Source organism: Mastigoproctus giganteus, chromosome 9 (genome assembly GCF_048544385.1).
Source record: "Mastigoproctus giganteus isolate SK-2022 chromosome 9, ASM4854438v1, whole genome shotgun sequence".
Classification (NCBI taxonomy): domain Eukaryota; kingdom Metazoa; phylum Arthropoda; class Arachnida; order Uropygi; family Thelyphonidae; genus Mastigoproctus; species Mastigoproctus giganteus.
The window spans coordinates 174,634,435-174,657,959 of NC_143583.1; the positions used below are offsets into that span (position 1 = coordinate 174,634,435).

General features: G+C 38.9%; 1 protein-coding gene across 3 annotated transcripts in view; it reads right to left on the reverse strand.

The window, feature by feature from the left end:
• Positions 1–23,525, reverse strand: part of l(3)76BDm (trafficking protein particle complex subunit 8 homolog l(3)76BDm) — a 582,307-nt gene that overhangs the window by 394,297 nt on the left and 164,485 nt on the right. For all 3 annotated transcript variants that reach the window (XM_090380612.1, XM_090380611.1, XM_090380610.1), the window contains one exon: positions 798–901. In XM_090380612.1, the coding sequence (XP_090236738.1) occupies positions 798–901 (104 nt within the window). The remainder of the gene's footprint in view (positions 1–797; positions 902–23,525) is intronic.

Genomic DNA, 23,525 nt, shown 5'->3' on the forward strand with positions numbered 1-23,525 from the left:
TGTCTTTAAAAAACTACTCTCATATCTTGAGTGTTTAATGTCAAAAAAATTTAATAAAAACGTTAAATACAAAATTATTTTGCAGTTAACATTTTTGTACTTAACAAAGAAAAAGTCATTTGACATTTTCTTGGTATACCAGAAATGTACTTACAGCCCAAGCTATCTTGTAAAGTAATAATCAGAGCAATACAGCTCTATGACATGATATGCATTGTTATTTGTATAAAGTAAAACTAAATTTATCTCAAAAAATGCAATTTTGTAGTTAATGTTGTTTGACACTAAACTCTCGATTTATAGTAAAATAATAAGAATAATGGGATAAAACCACACTTTAAATCATGTCATATAAATATAAAAAAAAAAAAAATGCAATGAACACAATTTAATAAAGAAAGCTATGGAAGAAAATTGGCAATGATTTTAAGGATGGGGGGGGGGGGCATTTTCAATCAAGCTAGATTACTGACTTAATGAATGACAATTCAAGACTGAAAAATTATCCACTATGGTATCTAAACCTACTGAAAATCTGGAAAAAAAAATTCCAAAAACCACACATTAAGACAAAAATGGCAAATTAAAACAAGAATATAATTTTTTTTTATCACTGTTAATATTCAGAAAGGATCACAAACAGGGGCGATTTTGAAAGGGAGTCCCAAGTAAGGTGAATTTTTATTGTTCTAATAGCTGGTTTCTGTAATGAATAAATAAGGCAATCCATTTAATTTTTCTTAATTTATTTTAGCGAATTTTGCTAACGTGTTCATACAAAAAATAAAAGCACCTACTTGCAAGCATTCAGGTACGTGCTGATAGCACTTTCCATATAATGTAAAGGATATGGACGTTGGGTATTAGCACCTTGCATGAATAGAGATAATGCTGCCATTTCCTATATTCAATGAAAAACAATTTTTTATTAGACAATCAAATATCAGAGGGAAACAGTTCTACAAAACTGGAAATCAGTTGTAATTAGAAGATTGTTTTACGTCTTATAATTTACTTCTGCACTACCACCAAAGCCACTAAACAAAAGGAAACTAAAATAATTCATTTCAAAAGAAAAATGCATCTCAAAAATAGTCTAAGAGATAAGGTGAAAGGAAACCAACAAAGGAGAAAGTTCTACTGAAAATAAACAAAAATAACATATAGGGAAATGATAGGTTCGAATGACAACAATTTTGTAGGATAGCACAGCAATCACTCAATTCAAAATTACAAGTTAGGCAGATTCATTAAGGTTAAACTGGTGTAATTAAATTTAATTCATAAATACAAGTTATACAAAACTAGAACAATCATAAATGCAGCTCAAAGGGATTGATAATGTGAACATTTATAAATGTTCACATTATCAATTATTAAACCTTTCTCCATATTGCTGATGAAAACATCGAGCACAGGTAGCATTAGCATTTGTTGAGGCATATGATAAAATAAAAATAATGATGCATGAAGGCAAACAAAAAAAAAAAAAAAAAACCTCCCATTTCACCCATCCGGTCACTCCAAATGTTTATCTAGTTCAGCCTTAAATTTATTTAAGCTATCAACTTCCACAACAATACATGGAAGTCTGTTCCAGCAATCAACTACCCGTTGGCTAAAGGCAAACTTCTTTTTCCTCTATTCTGTAACAGTCTTTCCTCGATTTCAGTCTATGCGCTTGGTTTCATAATCTGAGCAAGCGGAAGAATACCATCAGCATTGAGTGAGCTCAAACCATTCAAGACTTTATAGGTGGTAGATGACTTTCATCAACCGGTGAAATACCACCACTTTGCTTATTGGAGGCTTGAAGTGGTGAAACCCATGTTTAGTCTCTAAAGCAAAGTTTCCGGAATCCCCCCCCCCTCCCATACTTCTCCTTCAACCCATGCACGGTACTAAGTACTATAGGTTTTGATACCTTTCGTGTTTGGGGTTTTCATAAAAAAAAATACATCTCAATCAGATCACCTCGCAGGTGCCTAGTCTCCAGATGCTGCAACTTGCAGCACATAAGCCTTTCTTGGTAAGAGTATCGATTTGTTCCTCTCACCAGTCTTGTTGCCCTTCTTTGTACTCAATTCTAGCAACTCTACATCCTTCCTAAAATGAGGTCTCCAGACCAGTCCTCAAGATTTGGCTTGACCAATGCCTTGTACAAGGCAATAATCACCTCCTTGTCTATGCAAGCAAAATTCCTATATATCATTGACAATATTTCATGACCAGTTCTGGCAGCCTGTCTACACTTCTCAGAGAGCTGCGTATCTGACTGCACAATTACCCCCAGATCTTTTTCATTCCCCACTTCCCTGAGTATTTTACCACACAGTCGGTACGTTTCTTTTAGGTTACAAAAACCCATATGCAGTACTTTGCATTTGTCAATATCAGACTTCACTATTGCCACCTCTTAGCCCAGCGGTTTTCAACCTTTTTTATTAATGGCACCTCATTAATATATATATTATATGATATGATAGTTATTACAATTATATATTTATAAAAATTACATTTCATAATACAAATTATATATATATATATACAGTATATAATAATTTTATTCTTTATATAGAAATACTAAGTAAAGATCAATTATAAATAACAACAAAATTAAAAAGATACTGTACACCTTTTTATAATGAAATAAACAAATTTTAAAAAATAAATAAGTTTAAGTAACTTAAACCCAAATTGCGTGGCATTGCTGGAATGTTGTGCAGCACCCTAAGGTGCCACAGAAACCCAGGTTGAAAACTACTGTCTTAGCCCACCTGCCTAACTTTTCTAGATCCTATTGCAGTAGAATACCATCTTTACAATCATTAACAACCCTGCCAACCTTTGTATCATCTGCAAACTTAGAAATTAAGCCTGATATACCTTCATTGATATCACTCATAAATATACAAAACAGCCCCTGCACCGAAACCAGGGGGAATCCACTAATAACATTAGTCCACAAAGAGCAGTGCCCATTTATTACCACTCTGTCATCTCCCACTCAGCCATCCCTTTATCCATTGTAGCAACTTGCCCTTAAGGCCATCATCATCACCTGTCATCATTCTGCTATTCCACGGGTCGATATATGAAGCCTTGCCACAAGGCCCTGTCCATGTACTTCTCTCTGACGTTGATTTCACTCCTGTTTCTTCCTCTCTTAATGACATCGGTCTTTATCGTGTCTTGCCATTTAATTCTTGGTCTTCCCCTTGGTTTATATTCCCTTAATTGTAAATCAAACATTCTTATTCACAAATGCTTCTCATTCATCCTTTTGACATGTCCAAACCAGTTAGGTTTCAAACAGGACCTTTCGATCCTATTCTGGAGTTTTTCAACCTGAATTCTTTCCCTAATCACGATTCCTGATTTTGCTGCACCTTGTCTTTCTGGCTATGCTCCTCACAAATCTCATTTCTGCCCCCAGAATTCTGCTTTCATCCTTTTTCCTCATAGTCCACGTTTCAGATGCATACATCAGAATTGGTACTGATAGGCCTTCTTACACTTCAGTGGAATGTTCCTGTTCCAAATCAGACCTCTTGTCTGCATATAGAAATTCCCACCTGCTTGTATCCTTCTACTTATTTCTTCATCTATCACTCCAGTCTTTGTAATGGTGCTTCCTAGATACTTGACGTTGTTAAGCATTTTTAGCTCTTTCCCTTCCATTGTATTGTATCCATCAAGCTCCCCACTCCACTTTAGAACCATTACTTTTATTAGAATGAGCAGCAGCCTGGAAAGCAAGGTAATGGAGATTTCCAGAACTGCTGAGAGTCATAGTGGAACAAGTAAGCACATGGGCTGTGTTAGGGTAATTAAACAGTAGGAACAGGTGCATGTATACTTGCATGTACACCAATGCTAGGAGTATAGTAAATAAATTTGATGAGCTTGAAGTGCTAGTCAAGACATCAAAGGCGGATACTGTTGGGATATCAGAGACGTGGTGTCACACAGATTTAAACAGTGCAAAATTGGAATTTGGGGAGTACAATGTGTACAGAAAGGATAGACAGGACAGGAAGGGAGGAGGGGGTTATGCTGTTAGTTAAGAAACAAAGTCTAAAGAAGTGCACCTAATTGATGATGGTGGACAATGTAGTGTTGAGTCAGTTTGATGTGAAATAAGCACTGGGAAAGGAAAAATGAGTAGGTATGTGTTATAGGCCTAATGAATCTGATGAGTATAATGAGTAATTGTGCAGAGAAATAGAGTGGGCCAGTAAATCAGAATGTCTTATAATGGGGAACTTTAACTTTCTAGATATTAACTGGAACTTGTGGGTTGGTCACTTGCACACTAGCAAGACTTTTGCGGATTTATTGGATGACTGTTTTCTACAGCAACATGTTCAAGAGGCACCCAGAGGGAGTAATACTCTTGATCTGATTATCAGCAGTGATTATTCATGATTTAAGAATTTGCAGATAAAGGAACCACGGGGTGACAGTGATCACAATGTACTGATGTGGGAATTACCTAAAGATGTAACTACCATCAAGGCTAAAGGCAAGGGCTTTTGCTTTCGTAAAGGTGACTACAGAGGTCTCAGACAGTTTTTAAATTCTGTACAGTGGGATCAACTGATGATGTTACCAACATTGAATTCTAAATGGGAAGCCTCAACGGACTTAATTTTGGAGGCTACTAGGCTTTTCATTCCAACTAAGAAATACTGTTCAAGGTTTAGGCCTAAACCTTGAACAGTATTTCTTAGTTTAGATGTTAGATGAATTAATGAGGCTCATGGCAGAGAAGAAGAATATATGAGATGCATATAAATTATCAGTTGATATAGAAGCCTATGGCAGATATAAGCTAGTCTGTAATCAAGTCACAAAGAAGGTTAGGCAGATAAAGGCAGATTAGGAGAAATCTTTGGCAAAGAATACAAAGAAAAACAGCAAAGAGTTCTTTACTTATGTAAACTATAGAAGGAAAGGGATGAATCAGATTGGACCACTCATCATAGTGGGTTGACTATTAATGATCATGCTCAGGTAGATGATAAACTGAATGAGTATTTTGCATCTATATTCACATGAGGAGTCATTCAATGAGAGGAGTGCCAAATGTTTATCATATGCTACCAGGGAACTAAGTGATTTTGTAATAACTGAGATGTGGAGGAGAAATTGTTGAAGTTAAACATAAGGAAAGCACCTGAGGTTGACAGGATCTATCCAGTTATATTAAACAAGGCAGCAAAGGAAGTAAGCAAACCCTTAGCCATAATTATGAAAGCTTCCTTGGACTCAGGGGAGGTCCCCGTGGAGTGGAGGTGTGCAAATGAATAAATGGGGTTCAAAAGTTGAAACAAGTAACTACAGACCTGTTAGTTTAACTTGTGTTCCAGGGAAAATAATCGAATCACTGGTTAAAGAAGCATTGCAGGATCATCTAGAAAAGTCTGCAGTAATAGTTAAGGCACAGCACGGGTTTGTTAAAGGGAGGTCTTGTCTGATCAATTTGATTGGATACTATGATGTGGTCACAAAGAAACTAAATGCCAAAAATAATTTTGATATCATATACTTGAATTTCAGGAAACCTTTTGATACTGTTGCACATAGAAGACTGCTGTACAAATTGGAGAGGTATGGCATTAAGGGTAAGTTGCTACAATGGATAAAAGGATGTTTGAGTGGGAGACAGAGAGTGGTAATCAATGCACACTGCTCTTCATGGACAAATGTTATTAGTAGAGTTTCCCAGGGTTCGGTGTTGGGCCCATTGTTGTTTTGTATATTTATCAATGATATTGATGAAGTTTTTATCAGGTTTAATGTCCAAGTTTGCAGATGATACAAAGGTTGGCAGGTTTGTGTTAACAACAGTAAAGACGGTATGCTACTCCAACTAGATCCTGATGTTGGGAAAATGGGTTGAGAAGTGGCAACTGAAGTTTAACATTGACAGATGCAAAGTACTGCATATGGGTAGCAATAACTGAAGAGAAACATACCAACCGTGTGGTACTGCACTCAGGGAAGTGGAAAGTGAAAAAGCCCTGGGGGTAATTTTTCAGTCAAATATGAAGTTTGCTGAGCAGTGCAGATGGGCTGCCAGGGCAGGTAATCGAGTCTTGTCAATGATATATAGGAATTTTGCTAGCAGGGTCAGGAAGGTGATTATCCCATTATACAAGGCAATGATCAGCCCCACCTAGAGTACAGTGTACAGGTCTGGAGGCCTCATTTTAGGAAGGATGTAGCGTTGCTAGAACAAGTACAAAGAAGGGCAACAAGATTGGTGAGGGGAACAAATGGGTGCTCTTTCCAAGAAAGGCTTAAGTTCTACAAATTTCAGCTCCTGGAGAGTAGGCACCTGTGAGGTTTTTTTTTTTTTTTTTTTTTGATTTGGTAGTTGTTGGTGCATCGGCTTCTGTGGCCATATTGCACCTCCCAAGGTTTTTGCAGTACTTTGATCCAAGCCCGAGGCGGGAATCGAACCCGCGACCTTTGGGTTGCCGGGCAGGTACTTTACCCACTCGGCTAGCCCGGTCGGCTACCTGTGAGGTGATCTCATGTGTGAATGTAGATGCAAAATACTCATTCAGTTTGTCAGATATCTGAACAGGATCATCAATCTTCATCAACAGCAGTCTTCCATGTGCCACAGTATCAAAAGCTTTCTTGAAATCCAAGTATATGATATCAAAATTATTTTTGCAGCTATTGCATCTACTAGTTCCTTTGTGACCACATTGTAGTATCCAATCAAACTGGTCAGACGAGGCTGCCATTTCAAAAAATCCATGCTGTGTCTGAACTATTACTGCAGTCTTGTCTAGATGATCCTGCAACTCTTCTTTAACCAGTGACTCCAATATCTAACTCCATCCCCTTCCATCATGGAACAGAAGTTAAACTAACAGATCTATAATTATTTGTGTCACCTTTTCAAAACCCTTTGTGATTTGGGGATACATTTGCACATCTCCAGTCCATGGAGATCTCCTCTTAATCTAAGGATGCTCTCATAATTATGGCTAAGGGTTTGCTTACTTCCCTCACTGCCTCCTTCAAATTAACTGGATAGATTCCATCCACCCAAGGTGCCGCTTTTTTTTTTAAGTTTAACTTCAACAATTTCTCCTCCACTTTGCTCTCTGTTATTACAAAATCATTTAACTCCATGCTACAGTTTAGTAAACTTCTGTCCTCCCCTTCCTTACAGAATTCCTCGTGTGAATGTAGATGCAAAATACTCATTCAGTTTGACAGACATCTGAGCAGAATCATCAATCGAACCATCAATATCAAGTGGACCAATTTGATTCATCCCTTCCTTCTAGAGTTTACATATGTAAAGAAATCTTTGTTGTTTTCTTCGCATTCTTTGCAAAGGATTTTTCGTAATCAGCCTTAGCTTGCCTAACCTTCTTTTTGACTTGATTACAGACTAGCTGATATCTGCCATAGGCTTCTGTGTCGCCTGAAACTTTATATACATCCCATGCATTTTTCTTCTCTGCCACAAGCCTCGTTAGTTCATCTGACATCCATTTAGGTCTATTTCTTAGTTGGTATGAAAAGCTTAGTAGCTTCCAAGACTAATTCCTTGAAATCATCTGATTTAGAATTCGTTGTTTTTAACATATTCAGTTGATCCCAATGTATGGAATTTAAAAACTGTCTGAGACCGCTGTAATGACATTTACAAAAGCAAAAACCCTTCCCCTTGATGGTAGTTACATCTTTAAATAAATTCCACATCAGTAAACTATGATCACTGTCACCTAGTGGTTCCTTTATCTGCAAATTCTTAATGCATGAATAATCACCACTGATAATCAGATCAAGAGTATTACTCCCTCTGGTAACCCTTCGAACATGTTTCTGCAGAAAACAATGCTCCAATAAATCCACAAAAGTCTTGCTAGCACGCAAGTGACCAACCCATAAGTTCTACTTAATATCTGGGAAGCTAAAATTCCCCATTACAAGACATTCTGATTTACTGGCCCACTATATTTACCTGAACAATTGTTCATTGTACTCATTAGTCACTGGCCTATAACACACTCCTATTCTCCTATAGATGTAAGAAAAGAAAGGAAAAAACTGACTCGAGTAAATAATACAAAGGTCTTTGAGATAACAAAAGAGGAGAAAAAGCAATATGTACTGGAACTTAAGAACAAGTTTGAGCTTCTGCAGACTGCTCAGGACCAAGATATCGACGAGGAATATTACAACTTTCTGAAAGTGATAAAGCCCAAGAAACCTATAGAAGAAATCCAAAAAAGAAAAAGTTAGTCAAGAAACTCTTGTCATGATGAACCGAAGACGACAAATGAAGAGCAAGATAAACACTGACAAAGAGAAAGTTGAGTATACTGAGTTATGCAAAACCATCAGAAGGAGACTCAGAGAGGACATAAGAAGATTTAACACAAGAAAAGTAGAACAAGCATTAAGGGAAAACAAAGGACTTAAATCAGCAGCCATGAGCAGCAATACAGAAAGACAAATGATACTGAAACTGAAGAATAGTAATGGTGTACTTATAAATAGCAGAGAAGGCATAATTCAAACAGCAGAAGACTACTATAGAGAATTATATAAGGAGCGAGGGAATGATGCCAGCAGTGGGAAAGATGGATCGCAAATTAGTAAGACATATGACATGCCTAATATCCTTCCTGATGCAGTAGAACATGCGTTGAAGAAAATGAAGCATCAGAAAGCCCCCGTGTGAAGATGAAGTTACTGTAGAGTTGTTAAAATTGGGAGGAAGAGACATGGCAGGACTTCACAAAATGCATTACAAAAGGTATGGTGCCTAAGGAGTGCAATAATGCAATCATAGTTTTGCTGCATAAGAAAGAAGATAAATCAGAAATTGGAGATTATAGACCAATTAGCTTGTTATCCCACATCTACAAGTTGTTCACAAGGGTCATTACTAACAGATTAGAGATACAAAAATATATACAAAGATACAAAGAATCCTGTCCTAAAGCCAGCAAGCTGGCTTTAGGACAGGATTCAACTAAGTAGTAGTAGTAGTAGTGGCATGTGATGCAAGAAAGCAACTGTATGAGCTTATGCAGCATCAGCCAAAAAATAAAAAATAAAAATAAATAAATAAATAAAATAAAATAAAAAAAATCACACCATTCCCTCCAAATGCCTGTCCAGTTCCTCCTTAAATTTATTTAACCTGGCAACTTCCACAACGACAGATGGAAGTTTGTTCCAGCAATTAACCACCCGCTGGCTAAAGGCAAATTTCCACACATCTATTCTACATTTCTCTTTTCTTAATTTGAATTTATGCCCCCTTAGGTTCGTAATCTGAACAAGTGGAAGGATCCCATCAGAATTCAGCATGCTCAACCCATTGAAGGCCTTATATACCTCAATCAGATCACTGCGCAGGTGCCTAGTCTCCAGCCACTGCAATTTCCAGAACTTAAGCCTCTCTTGGTAAGAGGATCCCTTCATTCCCCTCACCAATTTTGTTGCCCTTCTCTGTACACACTCAAGTAAATCTACATCCTTCCTAAAATGAGGCCTCCAGACCTGTATGCAGTACTCAAGGCGTGGCCTGACCATTGCCTTATACAGAGGGACAATTACCTCCTTCTCCCTGCTAGCAAAATTCCTATATATCATTGACAAAACCCCGTGACTTGCCCTGGCAGCCTGTCTGCATTGCTCAGAAAACTTCATATCTGACTGCACAATTATTCCCAGGTCTTTTTCATTTTCTACTACCTTAAGTGTAGTACCACACAGTTGGTACGTTTCTCTGGGGTTACTTCTACCCATATGTAGTACTTTGCATTTGTCAAGGTTAAACTTCAGTTGCCACTTCTTAGCCCATCTGCTCAAATTATCTAGATCCTGTTGCAGTAGCACACTGCCATTACTGTCATTAACAACCCTGCCAACCATCGTATCATCTGCAAACTTCGACATTAAGCCTGATATACCTTCATCAATATCATTGATAAATATACAAAACAACAGTGGACCTAACACCGAACCCTGTGGAACTCCAATAATAACATTAGTCCAAGAAGAGCAGCACCCATTGAATTACCACCCTCTGTCTTCTCCCACTGAACCATCCTTTTATCCATTGTAGCAACTTACCCTTAATACCATTCTGCTCCAATTTGTACAATAGTCTTCCATGCGCAACAGTGTCAAAAGCTTTCCTGAAATCCAAATATATGATATCAAAATTATTTTTGCATCTAGTTCCTTTGTAACCACATCATAATATCCTATCAAATTTGTCAGACCAGACTTTCCCTTAACAAACCCATGCTGTGTCTGAATTATTGCTGCAGTCTTGTCTAGATGATCCTGCAATGCATCTTTAACCAGTGACTCCATTATTTTACCCGCAACAGAAGTTAACCTAACTGGTCTGTAATTACTCGTGTCACCCTTCGATTCCCCTTTGTGAATTGGGGATACATTTGCACATCTCCAGTCCGTGGGGACCTCCCCTGAATCCAAGGATGCTCTCATAATTATGGCTAAGGGTTTGCTTAGTTGCTTTGCCGCCTCCTTTAATATAACTGGATAGATCCCATCCACCCCAGGTGCTTTTCTTATGTTTAACTTCAACAATTTCTCCTCCACTTTGCTTTCAGTTATTACAAAATCATTAAGTATCCTACAATTTGATAACGTTCTGCCATTTTCAAACCTTAATAATTCCTCATGTGTGAATGTAGATGCAAAATACTCATTCAGTTTGTTTGCTATGTGAGCAGGATCATCAACAGTCGAGCCATCGATGTCAAGTGGACCAATCAGATTCATCCCCTTCCTTTTAGAGTTTATATAAGTAAAGAAATCCTTGCTGTTTTTCTTAGCATCTTTTGCCAAGGATTTCTCGTAATCTGCCTTCGCCTGCCTAACCTCCTTTGTAACTTGGTTACAGATCAACTTGTAGCTATCATAGGCTTCTGTGTCACGTGTTAATTTGTATGCATCCCATGCATTTTTCTTCTCTGTTACGAGTCTCATTAGTTCATTAGATAACCATTTAGGCCTAAACCTTGAACAATATTTCTTAATAGGTATCAAACTTTTAGTAGCATCCACGATTAATTCCTTGAATGCTTCCCACTTAGAATTTACTGTTGGTAACATCGTCAGTTGATCCCACTGTACAGAATTTAAAAACTGTCGGAGACCACTGTACTCACTTTTACGGAAGCAAAAACCCTTTCCTTTACCCCTGATGGTAATTAAGGATCACCTTAACGTAATATCACAGCTAATGGAGAAAGCAAATGAATATAAAACTCCATTATGCCTGGCATTTGTGGATTATGAAATGGCATTTGACTCCATACAGTATAAGGCAATGTTTCGGGCACTGGAAAGACAAGGCATAGATACCCCATATACAGTGGATTCCGGTTATTTGGGCCACCGGTTAATCAGGGCAGCCATTTATTTGGGGAAAATCTTAAAAAACAGAACCCAATCAGGAAAATAGCCACGGTTTACTTCACTTAATCAGGGCAAGAGACTGATGCAGCACTGGAGATTACCCTACGATTTTCTCGGACCATACCATGTGTTTCAGTCAGATTTCTGGAGATCACAACCATAGAATAATAAAAACAATTAGCAGTCACCTGTTTATTGGGCTTTTCTGTTAGTGCAATCTATCATAAACGGGTGGTAAACTCAATCTTACTGAATTTGCGATAATACCAAAAGCTGGAATTCTGTGGGAATTCTCACTTGCGCGTATCGTGTTACTTGCAATTTGTGTGTATGTCGTGTTCTTTGTTATCGACTACTTATCTTTTTACTGTTTTAAATTTTAACCCCCACCCACAAATGTCATTGAACAGAAATGTCAACTAGTTAGTATGTACATATTACAGTACGTATTAATTATTCCGATTATCACATATATTCTTCCGATTTTCACATATCATTTATTTTTTTTAATTAGTAAGGTAATGAAGGGTAAATTTGTGCTTAATATATCTTTGAAAGATATATTAAGCACAAATATAAAAATATATTTGAAACATGAGTTAGAAGTAATATATCTTTACTTTTATAGCCTGTGGATAATATTCCCTCTATTTTCGCTAATTAAAATCACTGTTTAATAGAATTAAAATTCAATTCACAAACGTGATCACAATGACCGGCACTTACTACACATCATATAGTGAACGGTACTTTACTATGGTGAGTCCATCGTAACATGATTTGATTGTACAGTGAACCAATTGTAAAGCGGGGGTTCATTGTATTTTTAACTATTTATGTGAAACTTCGGATAATTGGGGCAGCCGCTTAATCGGGCCAAAATGCACTAGTCCCAATGTGTCCCAAATGACCAGAATCGTCTGTATTATGATTTTGAAGAAAATATATGAGAATGCATCCTCCTTTATTAGACTAGACAGACAGTAGCAAATTTAAAATTGAGAAAGGAGTTCAAAAAGGAGACACAATATCTCTGAAGTTGTTTACTGCTGCCCTTGAGGAAGCTTTCAGAAGATTAGACTGGTCGCAGAAAGGAGTCAATGTGAATGGAGAGTACCTAAACCATTTATGAATTTGCAGATGACATAATATAACAGATGACAGTTGCAGATGACAGTTGTGGTCATAAGCCACAATACCAAAGAATTAGAGGAAAATCTTATTCAGTTATGCAGAGTTAGTAAGGATTTTGGACTAAAGATGAATATGGCTAAAACGAAAGTAAGGAAAAACAAGTATGCCACAGAAAGGGATATAATGATTGAAGGAGCAGTAATTGAAAAGGTGAAGTCATATACTTATCTGGGACAAGTCATCAGCTGTAATAATTATAAATGGCTGGAAGTCACGAGAAGAATAAATTTTGGATGGATAGCATTCAGGAAATATAGTCACATACTGAGGAGCAATATCCCAATTTGTTTGAAACATAAAATAATGAAAAAAATGTATACTACCCACCAAGACTTATGGAAGTGAAACTTGGGCACTCATCAATGGAAGAGAAGCTGAGAACAACACAGCGAAGAATGGAACGTATTATATTGGAGACAGACTGTTAAATAAGAAGAAAAACACATGGATTAGGCAGCAAACTCAAGTAAAGGACATTCTTATCAAAATTAAAGAACTAAAATGGTCTTGGCAGGACACATAACTTGAAAACATGATGACAGATGAACTAAGAGAATAACAGAATGATACCCAAGAGGAGCTAGAAGAAAACCTGGAAGACAATGATGAAGATGGACAGATGAAATTCATGAGTTTGTAGGTAGTAAATGGATGGCCAGTGCACAAATCAGAAGGAACTGGAAAGTTGCTGGAGAGGCCTTCATCCTGTACTGGATTTTTTTTTTTTTTTTTTTATGAGAAGCCCAAACACGAGAGGTATTATAACCTATAGTACTTAGTACCGTGCTTGGGTTGGAGGTTGAGAAGACGAAAGAAGATATTTGTTGATATTGGACTTGAACTTCTGTAGATTGTAATTTTCAGGAAATATGTATGAAGGAAGGTTGTTCCAGAAAACGGCAGTTGAATGAATAAATGAGGAAGATGAAAAGTTGGTTCTGTGGGTATGAAGTTGGACAGTAAATGGATGTTGGCTGGTGGCGGCACGTGTTCGGACTGTTTTGAAAGAGAGAGCGGGAATTATAGAAGCCAAATCAGAAGAACAGTGCCCATGGAAGTATCTGTAGAAGAGGCATGCAGCAGAAACAGTGCGTCTATGAGAAAGCGAGTGGAGAGACTCTGTTAGAGATGAATCATTAATTAACCTAACTGCCCTCTTCTGAATGGAATCAAGAAGCCTGAGAGAGGTTTTGGGGGCACCACCCCAGATGTGGGAACAATATTCCATGGCAGGGCGGATTTGCGATTTATACAGAGTGAGCAGCTGTTTGGGAGAAAAGTAACGCCGAGAGCGAAAGAGAAAACCAAGTTTTTTAGATGCAGAGGAAGCAATATTTGTAATGTGCTTGTGCCAAGAGAGATTAGAAGTCAGGGTAATCCCCAAAAGAGATATATCATTTTGCCTAGAAATCGGAGTGTCACTAAAGATAAGCATAGGAGCAGAAGAATCCTTTTTGCGAGATATAAGACAAGATTGAGTTTTAGAAGGGTTGAAATCAACTAAGTTGTCTTTGCCCCACTGGAGAATTACCTGAAGATCGGCATTTAAGGAATTGGCAGCAGATTTTCGAGAACTTGAAGCTGATTGAGCTGGACAAGGTTTCTCAAAATGGAAAGTTGAATGCAATGTGCTATCATCGGCAAAACTATGGATAGGATTTCCAGTCAATGGAAGAAGGTCATTGATATACAAGAGGAAAAGAGTGGGGGAAAGAACTGAACCTTGGGGGACACCAGCATTAGTGGAGAAGTTAGAAGACAGAGCCATCTACCATCACCCTCAGTGAGCGATCAGAGAGAAAACTGGATAACCAATTACTAAAAACAGTTGGCAAACCATAAGATGGAAGCTTGTTTAGAAGACCTTTATGCCAAACACGATCAAAAGCCTTTGAGATGTCAAGAGCAACTACTTGTGTTTCACCGAACCTTTCCATTGAATTAGTCCATAAATGGGTAACATAAGCCAGAATATCACCAGTGGATCGACACTGACGGAATCCATACTGGCGATCGTTGATCAGAACGGAAGGTTTCTAGGTAGTTTAAGAGTTGGCGGTTAATTGATTTCTCCATTACTTTAGAAAGAGTAGAAGTAATTGCAATGGGACGATAATTGGATGGGAGGGATTTGTCACCCTTTTTAGGAACTGGCTGGATATGAGCAAATTTCCAAGCAGAAGGAAAAATACCTTTGGAATAAGAAAGTGAAAAAAGGCGACAAAGAATAGGAGTAAGTTCAGGAGCACAGGTTTTGAGAACAAGTGGAGAAATACAATCAGGACCTGGAGCTTTCTTAGCATCAAGATTCATCAAAATCCTTCTGATATCCTTTTGACCGAAGACCACAGGAGGCATTGAATGGAGCGTGTTAGGAATGGTGGGAGGTGTTTTACCAAGATCATTAATACATGAGCTCGAAGAAAAATGGGATGCTAGCAGGTCAGCTTTATCCTTGGCTGAAGTGACAACAGAACCATCTGGTTTGGACAGAGGTGGGAGCAGAGATGGGCAAAAGTTGCGGCCAATAGCTTTGGCAAGAGACCAGAATGCTCGGCTACCATTAGGGCAAGAAGCAAGTTTTCTACTCTTAGCCTGTTCAAACTCTAGTTTGGACTGATTAATAACTGCTTTACAATTGTTGCGAGCTTTGGTGTAGGCAGCAAATGAAACTGAAGAATTAGAAACAAGCCAATTACGATATGCAACGTTCTTCTCTTGGACAGCCTTAGCACATTTAGTGGAAAACCAAGGTTTAGATAAAGGACGAGATTTTAAAGTGGAGTGTGGGATAAAGGATTCCATTCCTGCAAGAATAATTTCACTGACACGATCCGAGCAAACGTTGACATCAGAAGTTTTGAAACAGTAATCAGACCAAGGAAAAGAAGAAAAGAAGTCTCGCAGGTCATCCCATTTTGCATTCTTGTAATGCCAAACAGTACGAGGTTGGGAATAGCCATGAGATAAAGGTTCCATTGGAAAAGAGACAATCACCAAGTTGTGATCTGAAGTGCCTAAAGGACCTCTCACTTCAACCTTGTACTTAGAAGGGTTGTTTGTGAGAAAAAGATCAAGCGTATTGGCTGTATGATTAGGATTGTCCGGTATTCTTGTAGGTAAATGAACAATCTGTGCTAGGTCATTAGTAATTGCAAAAGCCTCAGCATCTCGACCTGCTGGGTCGGTGTGACTAGAAAACGGAAGCCAGCTGGAGTTGTGAACGTTAAAATCACCAAGGAAAATTACCTCACTGTTAGGAAAGTTGGACTGGAGAAAGTCAAGTTGCAAAGAGAGGAAGTCAAAGAGCTCCAAGTGATTAGTGGAGTTGGGAGAACGGTAGAGACAACAGATGAATTTTACACAATGAGGCAGAGAGAGTTTAAGCCAGAGAAGATCAAAGAGAGGAGATTCCAAATTGCCAAGTCTCTGACAGGGAATATCAGAACGGACATACGCACAAGTACCACCTTTGAGGCGAAAGGAATCATACAGCAAATAATTTGGACATCTGAGATGAGCAGTAGTTGAATCAACTGATAACTGAGATTCAGTCAGAAAAAGTACATGGGGTTTGGAAGACTGCAAGTGGAAATGGACATCGTTGAGATTAGAATTGAGACCACGTATATTTGTGAAATGAATTAGGAAGTCCTTGGGAGGTTTAGATCTTTTCGCAGATAAGCTTGCTCTATTAGTTTGACAATTCATGGTGTATTCAATAGTAAGAAAAAGTGGGTGGGACATGCTGTATGAAGTAATGAAATTTTTGGATATGGCGTACATGTGGTAAGAATATACACAGATCCTTGACATAACGTGGCCTCAACAATGCTCCCCGCATACACACTACTCGGACTCCCTCCAGTCACTATCTGGCAGAGTAGAGGTAGCAAGATTATACACTAGCTGATCCGGAAGCTTCCTAGAGAGTTACCAATAGGTTCAGTCCGGTGTACTAACTAGCGGCCGGCCTGCGAACACCGTTTTAGAGCTGTACCCTCGAAATGTAAGGAATATTGGATCTCGCCACGACATTCATCATAACCTCAAAAATCATCAATCATACTGCATGATGGAAGAGATAGGGAAGGGTTGGCCGGAACTTAGCTCTAGAGACTAAACATGGGTTCCACCACTTCAAGCCTCCAATAAGCAAAGTGGTGGTATTTCACCGGTTGATGAGAGTCATCTTCCACCTAGTACTGCCTGGTAACATAGAGGGGCGGCGTTCCTCCATGTGGTGTGGGCGCCACACCTCGACCCCTGCTTACGTTGGTTCACACCTGGGTGGTCACCCACCATGTACTTGTGCATGAAGGTTATACCCAGGATTACTAACAGTCCCACCATCGTGAAGGTGCAAGCAGAGGATTTGGCTGTCATAGACCGTCCGGACTTCGCCGAAATTGGGTCCACTTTGACTTGAGTGTCACCCGAATATCAGTTCCATCAGCGTTTTAGACTCCCAGGTAGCAAGAACAGCTTGTCTGGCATATCTGAGAGAATGTCTGTGACAACCTCAAGGACCAAAGGATTGATAATGGCTGATGATGATGATAATTCTCATTTTCCTTTTCCCAGTGCTTATGTCACACCAAACTGACTCGACATTGCCCTGTCCACCAATGTCAACTGGATGTACTTCCTTACATTTTATGTGTTTCTAAACTAACAGCATAACCCCTCCAACCTTCCTACCCAGTTTATCCTTTCTGTACATATTGTACTCCCCAATTTCTAATTCTGCACTGCTTATATCTGTTTAACACCAAGTCTCTGATATCCCAACAATATCTGCTTTTGATGTCTTGACCAGCACTTCAAATTCATCAAATTTATTAACTATACTTCTAGAATTTGTGTACATGCAAGTATACATACACCTGTTCTTACTCTTAGTTATCCTCATGGAACAAGTAAATACACGGGCTGTATTAGTCCTTGAAACCCCCAGCAACCTGCTTCCCAGGCTGCTGCTCATTTCAATAGAAGTAGTGCAAGAATCACTTTCGGCTCTGCCTGCGGCTACTAATAACCTTTTAGTCTGTGAATCCCCACTCCAAGCTAGCAGTTTTCCGACCCACATAACATTGCCTCGATAGCATCAGCAAATATTCTTGCACCCTTTCTATTTAAGTGTATCCCATCCCTGTAAAAGCAGTCTTTCCTGTTAGCATGTACAGACCAAGCTGAAAAAAATACTACCACATGGCCTTGCGCAATCTCTCCTGGGCCAAACTGATTAACAAGGCTCTCATCATATACTCCCTCCAATCGTCTATGGGCAGAATTGCAGACACTTTCAAATTTAACCCTAACTCAGCCTTTTTTTTAACACTGACCTGTATTTATTAAGTAAATTTGCAGATCTCTTAGTCTTAGGGATCAATATCACTTTGTGTCCTTAAAAGATGATATCTTCTCTACAACTTCACATCAGTTTAAATTAAATTAATTAGAGATGAAAAATGCATGCAATAATTCGAACTAATTTTTCTTCCGTGTGTTCTGAGTTGTCTTGTTATATGTTTCACAACTCTCATAATAAAATATTAACTTAATTTCATCACAAAAATCATTGACTGAAAGCCCTTTGATTGGCCAAGTAATTGCATGGAAGTTGATTAACAGCTTTAAAGCATCTAGGCTTATAAAATGGTTGGTAAATTTTCTAAGCCAAGATGCCTTAAAGGTGTTAATGAACCTCTGTGCAATTACGAGGCCAATCAAAGTTCTTAGCTTACATTAAATATTTTTCAGTCTTGGATATTGAGAGTGAGAGTGCTTCAGAAAAAAGGAACATTTTTATTATTCTTCGCAGGAACATTCTGATTACATAGCATGTTCTGCTGAAGCACACATATTCATATATTTGTCATATTGACAAATATATGAATGTTGTTTTTACCTGCCAATACCACCAGTTTTATGCAGCCACTGGATTAAGGCAGTATTTATAACTTCAAGAGAGTACATAGAGCATGCCTAATGAAGTACCTTAATCTGTAACATGGGAGGGAACAATTTTCTGCCAAATGGAATGTTTTTTTTTTTTTTTTAATGAAACTCTCAAACAAAAAGGTATTAAAACCTATAGCACTTAGTACCATGCATGGGCTGAAAGAGATGGGGAGGGAAGCGATGCCAGAAACTTTGCTCTGGTGACTAAACATGGCTTGGATGATATCCGAAACACTGTTATTGTTTGGTATAGTACTGCATCAGTGCAATTAGCATTAGTAGGACATATGATGTAAGAAAACAAGCTTACATAGCATCAGCCAAAAAATAAAATAAAAATAAAAATAAATAAATAAACGCATTTTCCATTTCCACCCATCCATTCACTCCAAATGTTTGTTTATTTCTGCCTTGAACTTATTTAAGTTGCTGACCTTCACTGCAACAGATGGAAGTTTGTTCCAACTATCTGCTGGCTAAAGGTGAATTTCCACACATCTATTCTATGATTATCTTTCCTCAATTTGAATTTATGACCCCCCTCAGGTGAGTAATCTGAGCAAGCGAAAGAATCCCATTATCAGTGAGCTTGCTCAATCTATTCAAGGCCTTATAAACCTCAATTAGATCAACTCAATTAGATCAACTCGCAGGTGCCAAGTCTCCAGAAGATGAATTTTCAGAACTTAAGCCTTTCTTCGTAGCACCAACCCCTTTGTTCCACTCATCAGTCTCATTACCCTTCTCTGTACTCACCAGCAGCTCTACATTTTTCATAAAATGAGGCCTCCAGAATTGTATACAGTACTCAAGGTGTGGCGTGACCATTGCCTTATACAAGGGAACAATCATCTCCTTATCCCTGCTAGCAAAATTCCTGTATATCATTGACAAGACACCATGAGCTACTCATGCAGCCTTTTTTGCACTGTTCAGAAAACTTCATATCTGACTGCACAATTACCCCCAGGTCCTTTTCATTCTCCACTACCCTAAGTGTAGTACCATCGAGTTGATACTTTACTCTGGAGTTACTCAGCCCATTTGCCAAAATTTTCCAGATCCTATTTCAGTAGCATACTATCATTAGTGTCATTAACAAACCTGCCAACTTTTGTATCATCTGCAAACTGAGACATTATCCCTGATATACCTTCATCAATATCATTAAACAATACCAAAAACAAAAATGGGCCCAACACCGAACCCAGGGGAACTCCACTAATAACGTAAGTCCATGAAGAGCAGTGTCCATTGAAAACCACTCTGTCTTCTCCCACTCAACCATCCTTTTATCCACTGTAGCAACTTGCCCTTAATGTTATACTACTCCAAGTTATACAGTAGTCTTCAATGTACCACAGTATCAAAAGCTTTCCTAAAATCCAAGTATATGATATTAAAATTATTCTTTGCATCCAATTCCTTTGTGACAATTCCAATTCCTTTGAAAAAAAAGTTTTAAGTTTTAGACAAAATTAAATTTAACAGTGCAACTGTTAAATTTCAATTTGACTAAAACTTTGAGTGGGTTAATCAACTCAGAAAGTTCACATTTAATTGTGTAATACCATTGCAAAGGGTCTTTGTAATGGTATTACTAATAACATTAATAATAACACTCACTAATAACATTAATCCTCGCTACTCCTCGAGGATTAATGTTATTAGTGAGGTCCCTGGGGATCAGTGTTGGGCACACTGTTGTTTTGTATATTTATCAATGATATTAATGAAGGTATATCAGGTTTTAATATCAAAGTTTGCAGATGAGAGAAAGGGTGGCAGGGTTGTTAATGACGGTAATGGCAGAGTGCTACTGCAATAGGATCTAGAAAATTTGAGCAGTGGGTGGGTGGTAGAAAAGGAAAAAGATCTGGGAGTAATTGTGCAGTCAGATATGAAGTTTTCTGAGCAATGCAGACAGGCTGCCAGAGCAGGTCATGGGGATTGTCAATGATATACAGGAAATTTTCTAGTAGGGATAATTATCCCTTTGTATAAGGCAATGGTCAGGCCACGTCTTCAGTACCACGTACAGATCTGGAGGCCTAATTTTTGGAAGAATCTATAGTTGCTTGAGCGAGTACACAGAAGGGCAACCAAGAAAGGCTTAAGTTCTGCAAATTGCAGCAGCTAGAGACTAGGCACCTGCCAGGTAATCTGATTAAGGTGTATAAGGCCTTGAATTGTTGAGCACAATGAATCCTGATAGCTCTTAACAGACAGGATTCTTAAGGTTTGCTCAGATTATGAATCTGAGGGGACATAAATTCAAATTGAGGAAAGCAGTTGTAGGATAGATGTGCAGAAATTTGCCTTTAGCCAGCAGGTGGTAAATTTCTGGAACAAACTTCCATCTGCCATTGTAAAAGTTGATAGCGTAAATAAATTCAAGGAGGGACTGGACAAGCTTTTAGAGGGTTGGAGGTATGAAACTGGGTTTTTTTTGCCTGATGCTACAAACTCATGCAATTGCTTTCTTCCATCACATGCCTCCATTACTACTAAACCTTGAACAGTATTTCTAAGTTAGTATGAAAAGCCCAGTAGCTTCCACGATTAATTCCTTGAATTTAGAATTTGCCGTTGGTAACATCACCAGTTGGGCCCCCTGAACAGAATTTAAAACTCTATCAGATCACTGTAGTCACCTTTACAAAAGTAAAAATCCTTCACCTTACCCCTGATGGTAGTTACATCTTTAAGTAAATCCCACATCAGTATACTGTGATCACTGCCAACTAGTGGTTCCTTTATCTGCAGATTTTTAATGCATGAAGAATCACTGCTGATAATCAGATCAATAGTATTACTCCTGCTGGTTGCCTTTTGAACATGCTGCTGTAGAAAACAATCAAATAAATCCATAAAAGTCTTGCTAGTGTGTTAGTGACAAAACCCACAAGTTCCAGTCTATATCTGGAAAGTTAACATCCCCCATTATAAAACAATCCAATTTACTGGCCCATTTTATTTCCCTGTACAGTTGTTCTTTGTACTCATGAGAACCATTAGGCCAATAACACGCTCCTACTCTCAACTTGGTTTTCCCAGTGCTTATGTCACACCAAACTGACTCAACACTGCAATGTCCACCCATGTCAACTGGATGCACTTCCTTAGATTTTGTGTGTTTCTTAACTAACAGCATCGCTCCTCCTCCTCCTTCCCTTCTACCTTGTCTATCCTTCCTGTACACATTGTACTCACCAAATTCCAATTCTGCACTTCTTATGTCTGTGTGACCCCACGTCTCTAATATCCCAACAATATCCGTTTTTGATTTCTTAACCAGCACTTCAAATTCATCAAATTTATTAACTACTCCTAGCATTGGTGTACATGAAAGTATACATGCACCTACTTCTACACTTTGTTACCCTAACACAACCCATGTATTTATTTGTTCCATGATGACTCCCAGCAGCCCTTGAAATTCCCAGTACCTCGCTTTCCAGGCTGCTGTCCATTCCAATAGAAGCAGTGCAAGAATCATGTTCAACTCTGCCTGTGGCTACCGTTAATCTATTAGTCTGAGAATCCCTACAAACTAGTCAAATGTGGCCGCCAGGTGTCGCTTGGTGAAGACGTAGACTTCTGTATCTGCTGCAAAAGGATAAATTTTCCTTGAAATTTTATTGTATTTTTGATTAGTTAACATAGTATTTTGAGTTTTACAAATAGATTAAATAGGCTTAGTAGTGTTCGTTAACTTATTTTTAAAGTTAAGCTAGTGATTTTGTAAGATACTCATACCACTATTCATACCGCTATCATGCCAGTGTTTGGGACCAGTAGCTCATAAGAATAGTAGGGTTTAAATTGTAATAAATACACTGATAAGCCAAAACATTATGACCAGCGAGTCGTTGTGCAAATCGAAGCAACTACAGGTGAACTACGGCGCATGCGCAGGTTGGGACATGGTATAAAATACCTGATACTGAGCTCCATTAATCAGTGTTACTCTTGTTCTTCAGATGGGAAAGGCAGCGAACTTAAGGGAGTTCGACAAAGGCCAAATTGTAATGGCCAGACGACTGGATCAGAGCATATCCGAAACGGCACAGCTGGTGGGAGCCCACGGTCAGCCGCAGTTAGTACCTACTGAAAGTGGTCGGAGGAGGGGGAACCCATGAACCCCAGGCGAGGTATTGGACAACCATGGCTCATCAATGCTCGAGGTGAGCGAAGGCTCTCCCGGATGGTAAGTGGCAACAGAAGGGTGACTGTGGCACAACTCGCCAGTAATTGGAATGCTGGTGACGGGAGTAATGTGTCACAACACACAGTACTTCAAACCCTGCTGAAAATGGGGCTGAGTAACCGCAGGCCACTCCGAGTGCCCATGCTAACCATGGTTCACCGGTGACAGAGCCTATAATAGGCACACGATATATTGCATCATGTGGACGGCCAGGTACGTGTGCGTTAACTGGTAAAGTGATGCTGCCTGGATGCACTGTGGGACAAAAACAATCCGGTGCCGGCAGTGTCATGCTTTGGACGATGTTCTGCTGGGATACCCTGGGTCCAGTCATCCATGTGCCAGGCACTCTGACTATCACCTACCTAAACATCATTGCTGACAGGTACACCCTTTCTTGGTCTTCCCCTCTGGTGGTGCCATCTTTCACCAGGATAATGCGTCACACCACATCACCTGGATTGTTCGAGACTGGTTCGTGGAACATGAGGAAGACTTCCAGGTATTGCAATGGCCTCCAAATTCCCCAGACATCAATTCCATTGAGCATCTGTGGTTTGTTTTGGAACAGCAACTCCATTCTGCAGCATCTGAACCACAGAATTTACTGGAGTTAAAGAATCTGCTGGTTACGTGTTGGTACCAGATACCACAAGACATTTAAAAATCTTGTAGCATCCATGCCTCGCATGGTACGAGCTATTTTGGCTGCAAG